Source organism: Prosopis cineraria, unplaced genomic scaffold (assembly GCF_029017545.1).
Source record: "Prosopis cineraria cultivar Desert tree isolate PC_DT_omini unplaced genomic scaffold, ASM2901754v1 PC14, whole genome shotgun sequence".
NCBI classification, from domain to species: Eukaryota; Viridiplantae; Streptophyta; class Magnoliopsida; order Fabales; family Fabaceae; genus Prosopis; species Prosopis cineraria.
In genome coordinates, this window is record NW_026555345.1 from 7,088,410 (window position 1) to 7,102,526 (window position 14,117).

Consider the following 14,117-nt stretch of genomic DNA (forward strand, 5'->3'; position numbering starts at 1 on the left):
GAAAAAAAAAAGGAAACAATTACCAAAAGGATGACTTAATTTGTTGTGCTTGGATTCTATTACAAAATAAACAACTCTTAATCCAATTTTTTAATGATATGTATAATGAGTAAAAAAAATTTGGTTTAAATTTTTGGATTATGAGTTAAAATATTATTTATTTAAAAAATTTTGAACCCAAGTGTTTTTTTTATCAAATTTAGAGAGTTTAAAATTCTAAAACTAGGGTTGCAAGATTGTAATTATTACATTTATGTGTAATTTTCTTTAGGTGAAGGGGCCTCCCATATACATAGCTCCATCATTGGATGTGATTATTGAAATAAGCTTTTTAATGGAGTAACCATAACTTATTTTACATGTAAAAGAAACCTGTCAGTTGAAGTAGTTAATTAATTAGCCAACTTCCGACTTGACTAAATTAAAAATAATTATTTGGAGTATAAGATAACGTTAGGGTATTTACGTTGCCAGTTTGATTCGTTTATTCCATATGTGTCATCTTCGTCCCCGTTTTGCCAACATAAAGTGCGGCATCAATCACATTTTGACGGAATCGAAAAGTTTGAAGGATCATCATAAAAATTTAATTAATTAGGTGAGGAGATCCCTCGATTTTGCTGTCTTAGTTTCTTTAGAATCATGCATGTCAATTTTGAATGGCCCTCCAAGCGTAGAGATATAACATAACCCCTCCTGTTCAAAATATTACCAACTTTTAATAATAACAACAATAATCCACATAACAGTAAAATATGTATTCTAGTCTCATAAAAAACATATATTGGTTTTTTTATTTATACTTCTAATTTATAACGAGTAAGAAAAAGATTATAAATTTGTGAATGCAATAATTTAGGTTGGGCAAAAATAAAAAAGAAATTAAAAATATTAAATTGTTATATGTTGGACTAATATTAACTAAAAAAAATGTTTATATTTTAAAATGAGAGTGTAATATTACTTGTGGTTATTATTTATTATGAAAAATTAACTGGGTTCTTCGTGGAACCACATGCCATGGATTTTCTCATTTTTCACCATTCGCTTATCTAATCAGGCTTAGCCACAACAGTTTTCTAAAGGCCGATAAAGTCATCATATGACCATCTTGGTTATAATTATTGAATTTCATTAATATTTTAAAATTATCAAGATACATTGTAAAAAAAATAAAAAAATCATAATAATCAAAGCACTCTCACATATGTTATTTACTCCAAATATTTAATATTTGGTATTTTTACAGTATTATATGACAAAATTTTTCAGTTATTTGATTAAATTGAACAAGTAAAGCATTAATTAAGTGAATAAATTTATATCACTCACTGAATCTAAATCTAAATCTTAAAGAGAGACTGCGATATTATCATATATTTATTATTCCAAGTTAAAAACAAGTTGCATTAAAATCCAATATCTATTACATAAATATATCTTGGATCCTACGTCACAATGTAGTAAAATAGTAATAAATATATATATATATATATATATATATATATAAACAAGTAGAAGTGCGTATAAACTCCAACTTCATTTCTTTATAATTTATATCTATTTCTTGATTCTTTTTCTTTACTATATTTATATTACAAGGCCGTAATTATTTATCACCAACAATCCACACTCACATAAATGGCGTGTATAGAGTTCACTTTTCTTCTGTAACTCTATCGTATGTTTCCTCCCTATTTTTTTCCGTTACACTACAAGCAATAACTTATCTAGTACAGAGAACTCTCACTCATATAAAATACCAGGTAGTCTTCAATTAATTCATCGGCTGAAGCTAATGCATTGAGGGGAGGCTCCATGAAGAAGAGGAAGGAGCTCAGAACAATGATGAAGATGGTGAACACAAAAGCTGATCTGCAAGAATCTCCGTACTGTCTCACAAGTTTGAGCCCTTCTTCTTGACCACCTCTTCCTGAAGAAGATGATGACGCATCTTTCAACTCAACGCTTGGGCTTGTGAAAAACCCATAAGCCATTCCTGTTATGGCTGCTCCAAAGTGTGACCTACACAATAAATAAAAGTTATGAGTCTCCAAGTGTGAGAACTTGAAGCTAGGTTTCTTCCATAACTGTTGACTTTCATGTACAGACTAGTTTATGTGAGCAGTGTTAGAGACATACCAGTCATCAATTGGACAAAAGTGGCTTAATATGAAACTAGCGGCTGTAAATACGATTGCTTTATGGAACATGGCCTCTGTAGTTTCCTTATCATCAACATCCCTGTTCTGGATTTGATATGTGAGCCAAGCTCCAATTATGGCAAATACAGGTCCCTGCGTGTAAGTTCCAAATATAAAAATGAGGTTAATGCCATGTGAGATATCAGTATCAGTTCATTGTGATAACAAATTCACCTCTTAAAAGGTAACATGTTGGTGTTGCACATAGGTTGGTGGTATGCTGGTTGAATTTAACACAAGTTTTTGTTGTATGAAGTGCTACTTATTTTTTAGTATTTCATGTTTCACAGAGCAGTCTTTTGAAAAGAAAAAAAAAATTACATATCACATCTGCTTTATTACTTTGACTTAACAGAGTTCATCACTTGGATAATTTTTTCAAGATTTGAGAACACGCAAAGCCTTTCTAATCATGTAGTAAGCCGATATTTGAAAGAAAATTAGGGATAACACAGTTTTGTTAGGGTTTGGGAGAGCATTGGACACAAAGAACAGCCACTGAATCTGAATTTGAGAATATGTATACATACAAGTGAACATTACTTAATCCAAAATTTTAGGACACGTTCAAGGGTCTTTTCAACTTGTATATCTCTTCTTTAATTTAATCATATCCATTGTGAATTTTTTCCCCACATTCTTTACTTTCACTTGATCCGAACAAGCTTCACCCAGGCGAAGAAGTCCACATTGATATCTGATTTACTGTGATTTAAGAATTGAAGATGAAACTCTTGAACTTGAAGCATCAACAAGAAACAAAAGTATAGAAGTCAAGAGCTTACCGTCCCACCAACAGTAGGATCTGGTGTATGCAGAAAGCTTGTCAAGTTGCCAGAAACTCCTCCCAGTATGTAGATCAAGAGAAAGGTGAATGAACCATAGCCTCTGCAGACATGAGGGCCAAATGATACGAGTGCCCAACAACTGAGCGCCATGTGAAAAATGCCAGAGTGCTGCACACGTCAAAGATATCGAGGACATATTATAAGTTCAGTTTCAATGAGATTGTTTAGCAATCAGTATAGCATGTCTCTTAAGCTACTCTAAAATACAGTACTTCTCATAATAGATTTACCATCAGGTTTTTTCACATAATGGACTACATCATCTTTTACTCTCCTTGATTTTTCATGAGAATTTAGAGTGATCACTTGATTCTTTCCATATATTAACTTCAGAAACCTTCACTGTATATGTGGCCGAGTTTATAAGTTGCATGCCGCTGTGGACTAAAAATTGAAATGACATAAATCACCAAAGCTAAATGCAGTATAGAATGAGAACAAGTAAGGTACATGAAAAAAAAATTGAAAGCAGACCAATTAGTTGATTATGTTCTAGGCCAGCTTGGTACATGTTTGTTGGACCTCAAAGGTTAATAATCCAATTATTTGAGCTTAAATTAATCCCGTTGCTCATTAGGCACTAATATTAGGTCTAAGATCAGGTTATTTGTACAGTTCTCACAGATAATAATGAGCTCTATAACTGTAGAATGGAAACACGAACCCAATTGTCAATCTTGTACCAGAAACATTGGTGTCACCAGCCTCCACCATTCTCCAACGATGATCAAATGATTTATCTTTGCGCCATATAGCAGTGGAATAGAAAACAGCTCCAAGTCAGCGTTCCTTATTGGACTGGCTATTTCAAAGAGGAACACAGCAATGTCGATCGAAGCCAATGTACCACTGCACCAAATATGACACCACAAAAAAACATGAGAGGCTATTAATGCAAATACTAGTCTTTGAACAAGTGGAAACACCGATTAGCACTGAAGACTTACATTAAGTACAGATTGGAGGCTTCATCTTGCAGTATTGTATTTCTAGATAACTTTCCATCACGTTTGCCTTTTGTTCTTTGTATATTCACAAAAGTCGTCTGCTTTCTATAGTAGTCTATTTCAGTCTCTTTCCTGACGTTTTCTTCATTTCGAAGCTCAGTGTAAATAGATGGAACAGAAGACTCTTGGCTTGCACCTGCACAACAGAAAAACATTAACTAATAAACACACGAGGACAGAATTCTAGCCAAATCATCCTGCTTGGATGATAAGTTCACAACTTGACATGTTGACTCATTATATACTGGCCCAAATTGTAAAAAATACTTAAATAGCATAATTTATACTTCTTGCGTAGGTATCTGTTTAGTTCAGTATAATGGACTGCTCGTGATTCTTCAAACCCTTTACACAATTTTCTTGGTGCTGTATCACAGAATTATAGTGTTTGATGGTTAGAACAGAAGGGTAACAAATGATAAACTGAATATTTTACCATTATTTAGTTTGCCGAGATAAGCATTTAGAGACACTAAGCCATCGGTTGCTTTGGACTGGCCTTTCTCATTATACTCCTCAATAACCTGATCAGGTGAATCCAAAGGAGATAACAGTGTTGCATTATCTTGGAGTTTTCCAAAATAAGAACCAAGGGATTTCAGTTGCTTTTCATTATTGCCTGACTCCACTGAACACCTCACCAAGGAAAATTGATCCTTCTTTGAATAACATCCCTGAATGAAATTTATATGTCTATGTGGACCACAAAGTCTTTGTAAGCAAGTTACACGTGTCTTCATTTTATGCAGAGAACCTCCTCTGGCTTGACCTACACATTGAGGTACAATCCCTTCCTGCAAATTTGATTTGGGAAAGTGATCACTGACTGCATATGAGGCATGGGTTCTCCTGCAAATATGATCATGATTTGAAGAGAAGGACTTTTGCATATTGATAGGGTCATCTATGAGTCTCTTGTCATTTTGTCTTGAAGTGCTTTGAATCGGTATGTTTAGGTCCCTGTGGACTGCTTTGTAACTTAACAGAAATGCAGCCATATACCTGAGGGAAAACATAAGGCAAAAGACCTTGAAACAGTTAGCTGTAAGTAGTCATGTCTATGCAAAGCAACAAAAGCTTGTGCTCTTAAGATCTTTATACCATTAATAGAATAGAACTCAGGTTTACTATATCGGGCAATCTTTTCAGCTTAAGCTCAGTGGCTTTTACTTCCAATTTTGGATCGTTGGAACTAGACAGGAACAGAGTGAAATGAAGTATTGCGCATGAATAAAACAACTTTTAAGGGTGTACACTGGAGAGTGGAGACATATATTCTAGTTCAACCCCTAACTGTTTTAAATTAGATCATCTCCATTGATACCAGGGCGTGTGAAGATATTTTAAGGCCTCAGGCAAAATTATTTATAAAGCTTGGCATGTGTAATTGTCCCTTAAAAAAAAAATCCACTCATCATTTTTTATAAAATTATATATTAAAATTTTATAATATAGTGATTGTAATAAAATACTAAATTAATTCAATAGCTAAATGAAAATTAGTATTAACAAAGTGCTCCTACCCCATCTTATGTATTGAGATAGAATATTAACACTAATATGGAATGGCAATACATTTTAACAAAAAAAGATATAATTAAGAACTAATATGAGATGGCAATACATTTTAACAAAAAAAGATATAATTAAGACTAATAATATCAATTATTAGTGTGAAAAACTAATAATAATTACATAAATTATAAACAAGATTTTAATAAGGCTTAAAAGTTTCGTGTTGATGGTCTAAAACTATACAAGATCTTAATAATAATATTTGCCAATGTTTTAGGCTTTGGAAGAAGAAAAGGAGAAAATGAAAAGTGAGACTATAAGAGAAATTTAAAGCAAGCTAATGTGGCGCAAATTAGTGTATTATGAATCTCACTATTCTTTTGTTAAGTAGATAATGAACTCAACTCAATGATTAATGTTATATTGAGAATGGTTGGAACTTTTTAACAAAAAAAAACAATTAATACTTTCTATTCTTTTTCACCTATAATTAAATATATAATGATACAAATATCAATTACACACATATATATAATAGATGTATTAATATATTTTTTTGGAGGCCTAAGCCAATTGCCTCACTTGCCTTGTGGCTTCCACGGCCCTGATTGATACATTAATATCATCAAAGAAAGCAACAAAATAGAAAATGATTGTGTATGGAACCCACATATCATTTATTACACTCATTCATCACTCCCCCCCCCCAATCATTTATTACACTCATTCATCACTCCCCCCCCCCCCTCTTCAAATGCACCCTCTATGTTCGCAAAACACTAATTTCATGATTTTCACTCTCGCTCTGTTATTCTCTGACCTGATCCTGAACTAGAAAATCTGTTCGACCTGATAGATTTGGGTTGGAAAAAAAAAAAAAGGAAGCACATGAAAAAGAGTATGATATAAAATAGGTGTATTTGAAAAACCTGAATTTTACCTTTTTGGAATCAAAAGAACAATCAACGCCCCAAAAGACAGATTACATAGTCATCCTAGAGGTTAGTTTTCTGAAGTTTGGTTTGAGTCCAACCTCAACCTATTTGAATTTGTTGTTATATAAATATATTTTTTTAGAAAAAATATACATCAAATTGATCCAAGAGTCTCATATCTCCTATTTCAAACTTCCATAAACAAACTTTCTAAGAGCCTGAGCAGTATTTTTCATCAAGCACTTCCCCTAATCAGATCTCTTATGGGACCTTTTCTTCTAGTTTGAATTAATTAACTTCATTTCGCCATACAAGAACTAAATTTTCTATTCTTCAAACAAAGATAATTGCTTTTTTCCTTTAGTATCATAGAATGATATGTAGTTTTACAATTCAGGACAAATGAAGAACAGAAAACACAAGTAGGTGTGTTCATTACAGATTCCTCGATATCTCATTTTCTCTATAGTATTGAAAAACTGGGTTAACCTGGCCAGTTCAACCAGTAAAACATTAAACAGTGCCTCTTAACTTGTTCAATGAGATATTTTATTTATTGACTACAATTCTGACCATTAACCATTTCTCAGTACCTTGATTTTCTCAAGACCTTGTTTTTGTTGACAGTAACAGGAGGAAAAAACAGAGCAAATTGAACCAGAAGCAATCATAACAAGTGTTTTTCTCCACTTAAAGAAAAATCATTTTCCGAGACACCAGACATGGAAACGGTAATTCTGAGAAAATGCAGAACTTGAAGGAGCGAAACAAAAGCTAGAAACTGTAATAATAAGAGGGGGAATGAATAGGCACCTGACTGCGAGGTCCGGCAGGTTCTGCAAATGTGGCAGTGGGTTTTGAGGAAGATAATTTCTGGAACCTTAAAGAGATTGTTTTATGAAGAAAGAGATACTCATCACGCATGTTGTTTCTTTCTTAGTACTTGCCTTAATGAGCTGTGTTGGTGGTGGAATTGATAGAACAGAAGACGACAAGTAATGTCTTAGTCTGCGTATTTGAACCTTATCCCTGTTGAACCAGTCATGTCTTGCCACAATTGATTTGCGAAATCTAAGCCTTTAACCAACCAATCAATGTGCAGATTAGGATTCGGATGTGCCCACTTCATATACTTAAACAGCATCTCCGCATAATGAAGTATGTGGCCTCAAACAAGCATGTTATTTATTTCTGGCCCCACTTGTTGTTTGAAAAAGAAAAACAATAAGGGAATCCAGGATAAACCAGATGAATTTGTGGGGGAAAAAAATTTATTCACATATACACGGGGTTGGTTACCAGGTTTAAACAAATTCCTATATTAATTATAGGGCATAGGGCTAATTTAACAAATTTTTACTGTTACTAAAGAATGATAATTAATATTATTAAACTTATAAAAAATATTTGATTCTTTAATTTTTCCCTTCAGTAAAATTAATCACCACAATAAAATGTGTTCAAAAATTACAATTTTGTGCAAAAAAAAAAATTTAGAAGTTAACTACTATATCTTTATCTTTTATTTAAAATCATAAATCACACACATACATATAGCACATACGTACTCCTTCAGCACTTGATATAATTTCAATTAAGACAAGGAGTATACTTTCTAACGGCCAAAACTAACACACAAACACACCCACACCACACTTATATATATATATATATATATATATATATATATATATAGTAAATACGTACTCGTCCAGTACATGATATAATTTCATTTTATCTATCTACTTAAAAATTAAGAAAGATAATTAAACAGAAGTTGGCTTACTAGAGATGTAAAAACTAATATCTTTCTAAACTAGCCTCATTAAAAAATCAAATATCAAAGACTACATTAATTGCGCATGATATGTAATTCTACAAAAGTACACAAGTGCAATACAGAAAGGCAAAAAATTAAATGATCTTGATAATAAAAAAAAAAAACTGGCTTATATTTTTAACCCAGAAAATTAAAAAATACATACCCGAATTATAAGCGGGAGAAGTATACTTCCAAATTTCAATAGGGTTAACCACTCCTAGTTTCGAAGAAGGAAACTTGCAAATAATAATAATAATAATGACAGCGGATTTTTCACTCGATTACATTCTTGGGTACCCAAAAACAAAAAATAAAATAATTACATTTTTAATATTCTAAAAACAATAATAAATTAACATTATTAAATATCTAAATTATAGGAAACATAAACAAAATACCAATATATTCTGTATAAAAATTATCAAAATATTCATTAAAAACTTCCAGCAACAAATTCAAGCTAATTAATTTTTTTAAAAAAAACAACAGGTGTCTGGCTAGACATCAAGCTGCAAAACATGATCACCTTAGATGGATAAAAAGTTGACTGACGTGAGAACTCGGGAATCTTTTAAAACAATATCGTTGGGTTAATAGTGTTAAGGAATTACTAATTAATGAAAAAAATTTATATACTTAATTTTATATTCTTAAAATGCTTGTTTTCAGTTAAATTAAGATATGTATATATATATTATAAATTACTTATTCTATAATAAATTTTTATTATTAATATTATTAACTATTATTCATATGAGATTCAATAAAATTTTATGTTGACGATTGAAAGCCTAACACAACCCTCTTCCTTCATCCAAACCTAAGACCAACTGCATAACATAAACTGACCTCACTTAACAAAATAAAACTTGTTATTGTTATTTATTAATATTATTAACATATTAAAAGTCATGTCTTAATTTAATTGAATAAAAATATATTAAGCACATAAAAGTAAGTTTATAAGTCCATTGTCTTTGTTAAAAAGAATCATATTAACGACAATCAAAAATACATGAAAATCTAGCACCTTTCATTAAAAAGTCAACCCTCTTGGTATATTATCTAGCTTATTTTTATTAAAACAAGCTAAAAAGTACTAAATTTCGCCCAGCTGAAAAAATAATTCTGCACTTGGTCCATGCAGAGCAGTACTTGACAAAAATTGCATCAGCTTAAACGAAAATCCGGTATCATTCAACAAAGCTCAATGTTACATAGAACCCTACCAAGGAAAACGTACACCTCAAAATGGTCCAAGACCACATCAAGACTTTCTATAATGATGTCCACATCAGCGCAAAATTGAGAATATCAAACAATACAAGTTCTGTAAGAGGGAAAAAAAAATGGGCTTCATACTATTCTACTGATCGCCAGGCATTGTCTTAATAATGTCAGAATCGCCTGAAAATAGAAAAATACCAAACAATTAGGAAAATAAAAACATAAAACTTCATTTCTAACAAACCAAGTTAATAACAATAGATACCGGGATCAATGATGCTGAGACAGCACACTCTGAAATATTTGCCGCAAGCAGTGCCCAAATCAACATTGTCTGCATCAAGAACCCCTTCGTCAAATGATGATGCATGGGGGAAAATGAAGGGAAAAAAAAAATCACTCAATCACGTCCATTGAATTTTATATAACACACCATTTGATATCAAGGGAAGTATATAATGAAATGGCGAGTCAAAGTACAAAACAATAAAACATGCAGATGCAGGTATAAATCAAAGTCAAACAACTAATACCGTGCAAAATCACCCATATCAACAAAAATATAAAGACCATCATAAGCCACACTGTTGACAAGCCATGAACAATACAAAATCATCCTGGGTTTCATGCAATGGCACAAATCCCATTATTGTTTACAATATAAATAACACTACCAATAAGACAACTGAACCCAAAGGAAAGAAGAAAAGAAGATTAAAATTCATGCATCACCGAAAGTGCCTGCTTAGAAGTGAAACTTCACAGTACTACCATCATGAAACATCCCATTATTGTTTCAATTGATATAAACTTCTATGGGCCCGGAATTTAACAAGAGCGCATATTAAATGATACCAATTACAGAGCCTGCAATCAATTCAAACTCAACAAGAGGATAAAAGGATTTGGGCTTCCAAAATAAAAGGACGAAGTAAATCGAGAACTATTGACCAGGAAAAACAAAATCCAGGGCAGCTAGTCCTGGTTTCTATAGAACCCAATATTAACTAAATAATATTACTTAAACAACATAAACAACTATTGAATTGAAATCATTGTTGATTTGCTATTTTCATTAGAAAAACCCATCCAGACCCCTCAGAAAAAAAACATATGAGCTTGTTTAATTCAAATCAATTTCTTTAAAACTATTATGCAAGTGAGAAAGCTCAATCATGGCCTCTTGAAACGGAAGATTTCTTTCAACTTCATGTCTAACACATCAGTAGACAACATAAGGAAGATATTACAAATTATACTTATGCAAGATGCAAATTCAATCAAGAAAGACCTCACCATCATAACCATACCATAGTCTTACCTATGAATGTTCACGTTGAAATCTTCTAATTTTAATAGAAAACGAATCAGCAAGCTGAAACGCATAAATGAACCATTCATCGACTAACAGTCATGCGAATATTGAGATAGTGATTCCGCAGGCCCAAAAACACTCAACAAAGTGAAAACAAGATGAAATGCTAAATGACAGATGAAGCAAACGAAAACTACAATCCCTATCATTCTAGAAAGATAAGGCAGCATAAGAAACTCACTCCCATTGTAATGATGAACTCCAACCTTCGCCAACATAGCATAGTATTCTATTTCTGATTTCCTCAAAGGCGGGCAGTTGTTGGCAATAATAATCAGTTTCCCTGTAGGGAAGTAAATAGTATTTGAAACAATTTCTAAATCATTTGTAAATTACTTATTACTCAATAAAGTAACGCTCTTTCGCAAAGAATTGATGCAATTTATATGCCCTACCTACATTAAAAAAGTGAATATACAATCTATAATTAGTTTAAGTGTAATCCGTATTCTTCTATTTATCCCAGGTATCAAGAGAAAAGAACTGCCACAGCTACATTGAACAAATTAGTTCAAAAAAAGCTCATAAAACTAGGAGAATGCAATCCAAGAGAGCAACTCGGCATAAACCAGTACCTTTAGAGTTCCTAAGGGACTTCAGAACCGTTTTATAACCCAGGGTATATTTTCCGCTCTTCATCACAAGAGCGAGCCTGTTATTGATACTCTCATGGGTCTTCTTCTGAAAGAGTCAGAGCAAAGAAACCATTAACTTGCCGTTTGAATGAAAAGAAAATCGAAGAAATCTGATCAGAAAGCATAACATTAAAGCTCCAAAGGATCAAATCAAAAGCTTTCAGTGTGATCGCGAATAAGATATGTAGGGCTTACAGTTTTCTTGGCGGCAACCATGGTGGAGGGAGTCTTTGGTGTTGATCCTTGTCGTTTCAGTTCGCCAAAAGAAACCCTAGCCACCTGCGGGCGAGGGTTCAATATATAGGTCAAATGATCTTTTTAGTGGGCCGTTTAGATTTTTAGAAGGCTGACAAAGTGGCTCGAAAACCCTGTAAACCCGGTACTCGGCCCAGCATGAATATGATGTTACGTGAAAATAATTGATAATTGTGAAGTGTATGTAAGGCTCGTTCATTTAAAAGTAAAAAATAAATTATGTTTGAATAATTTAAAAATTTTATTAAAAAAATTATTTGTAGAGATTTTATAAAAACTATTACATGCTGATTTGTTTAAAATTAAAAATAAATAAATTTTAAATAATTTAGATATTTTATAAAAAAATTATCTTGTAGAAATTTTAAAAATTTATTATTATTTATTTATTTTTAGTTTTTATGATATGGATATCTATAATTATTATTTAGTTATTTTAAAATTTTATAATTTATTTGTGTATGTTTGCATTTTGGAAAAATAAAATATTTGGTCCTTACAGTTTTATAAGGTTTTGCTTTTAATTCCTGTAATTGTTTTCAGTGTTTTCAATCCTTATAATTTTAAAAAGATTGGATGACTTTTGTTTTTTAAATCTTTATACTTTTAATTTTTTAGTTTTTTGAGTTCCTATAAAAACTAAAAACACTAAAAAAAATTATAGAGATTAAAAGTAAAATTCAATAAAACTATAGAGATCAAATATTATATTTTTCCTTACATTTTTATGATACTATCTCTTTGCATCATATCATATTTAGAAGCCACTCAAAATAAATTATCATAATAATTAAAAATTTGATATTTTTAAAAATTATTATTATATTCAAAATTTAGACAAACATTATAAAATTTCTCAAAATAGATTTTTTAAAAAATAAGTAAGTTTTTTCATAAAAAACTTTAAAAAATTATCCCATAATTTTAAAAATAACTGCTTTTAATGTTAATATTATTTTTCATAAAGAATGTATTTTAAATGAAAGTAGTTATATTTTTCAAAAAAATGAAAGTAGTTATATTTTTAGAAAATATTTCAAGTCGGGCAAAAATATAAGGCTTTGGAAATATGGATTTTATGATTTTCTTGAAAGGACTAAACCCAAGAAAATAGTAAATAAAGCCCTAGTCTCGCTGTCAAATTAGAAAAGATAAGATGAAAAAATAATTATATATAAAGTGGCCATTGTTGTTTCACTTGAAAGATGCTTAAACGATCTATGACACTGTTAAATAATAAAGATAATGAAAAGATTATAAATAATATCCATTTTATTTTTTGGTTTTAATTTTTAAACATCAACCAGAAAGCTTGTTTGCCGTTAAACATTTGGCAGTGTTCTTTTTCATATATGATTGGAGTAGATTTAGACATTATCAGATCTACTTAAAAATAATTTTTTCAAATGTGTCATCTGCATTCACACTGTGTAATTAGACCTAGAATTAGTCTTGTTGTGCAAGCATTAAGTCAGTTCATGAATGCACCAAGAGAGTCCCATATGGAGGCAACAATAAGAGTACGTTATATATGGTAAACAAGTAGGTGACATTAGTTTTGGAAATCATTGATGCAATTCATTTTATGCATGAGCATTTTACATATTTTTTAACAATATTTATGCTATAGTTTATTGTTGTGTGTGTGTGTGTGTGTGAATAATGCGTATATGTATATATAATAGAAGAGTAACAAGTTTATATCTCTCAATGACACGTATCTTTTTTTTAATACTGTAATTTCATGAAGGCGTGAAGGATTTGATTTACAAAATTAATTCAAATCCATAAATATAAATATAAATTAATCTTAATTCATAGAGTTAGCATTATATTAAAGGATGCTTAAGTTTTATTTAACCCAAGGATTACACTAAGTTGATAATTGTCCAATAAAAAGTTTGTAGGGCTGAATATTACAATTTTTGGTATCAAATTCCAATTTCGATCAATGAGAATATTTTAAAGAAGACATGTTTTTTTTTCAAAATTATTTTTTTTAATATAAGCCAAGGGAAACCCGTGTAAAAATTGAACAAAATTAGATCTTGACAGATTTTATAAGAGATTTGCATCCTGAGAGCAAATAATTGTAAATAATAAGATAAAGATTATTTTGAGAGGCTTGGTGAGCGAGCATATCCGCACATCTATTTGCTTCATTAAACATGTGTTTAAAAGTAAAGATTCAATCTTTCATGACCAATGTTTTGACTTTGTTGATAATTTCAGAAAGAGGATAGTTATCAGGAAAATTATGTTGGATAAACGAGAGTGCTTTCATAAAATCAAAG

General features: G+C 31.1%; 2 protein-coding genes across 3 annotated transcripts; both read right to left on the reverse strand.

Moving 5' to 3' along the window:
* Positions 1-1,521: 1,521 nt before the first annotated feature.
* LOC129292192 (RHOMBOID-like protein 9, chloroplastic) lies at positions 1,522-7,481 on the reverse strand. The gene is made up of 7 exons (XM_054929750.1): positions 7,323-7,481; positions 4,496-5,061; positions 4,000-4,195; positions 3,736-3,901; positions 2,990-3,160; positions 2,143-2,297; positions 1,522-2,025 (listed from the first exon to the last, which is right to left on the reverse strand). Exons 2-7 carry the CDS (start codon positions 5,055-5,057, stop codon positions 1,731-1,733), a joined length of 1,545 nt encoding a protein of 514 aa, XP_054785725.1. The 5' UTR covers positions 5,058-5,061; positions 7,323-7,481; the 3' UTR covers positions 1,522-1,730.
* A 2,025-nt stretch (positions 7,482-9,506) lies between these two features.
* LOC129293223 (60S ribosomal protein L30-like) lies at positions 9,507-11,919 on the reverse strand. Of its 2 annotated transcripts, none has more exons than XM_054931057.1 (5): positions 11,764-11,919; positions 11,509-11,614; positions 11,115-11,216; positions 9,824-9,907; positions 9,507-9,738 (listed from the first exon to the last, which is right to left on the reverse strand). In XM_054931057.1, exons 1-5 carry the CDS (start codon positions 11,782-11,784, stop codon positions 9,698-9,700), a joined length of 354 nt encoding a protein of 117 aa, XP_054787032.1. In that variant the 5' UTR covers positions 11,785-11,919; the 3' UTR covers positions 9,507-9,697. The 2 variants fall into 2 exon arrangements, with proteins under 2 accessions (XP_054787032.1, XP_054787033.1); XM_054931058.1 differs by having other exon boundaries at positions 9,824-9,892; positions 11,764-11,918.
* Positions 11,920-14,117: the final 2,198 nt, after the last annotated feature.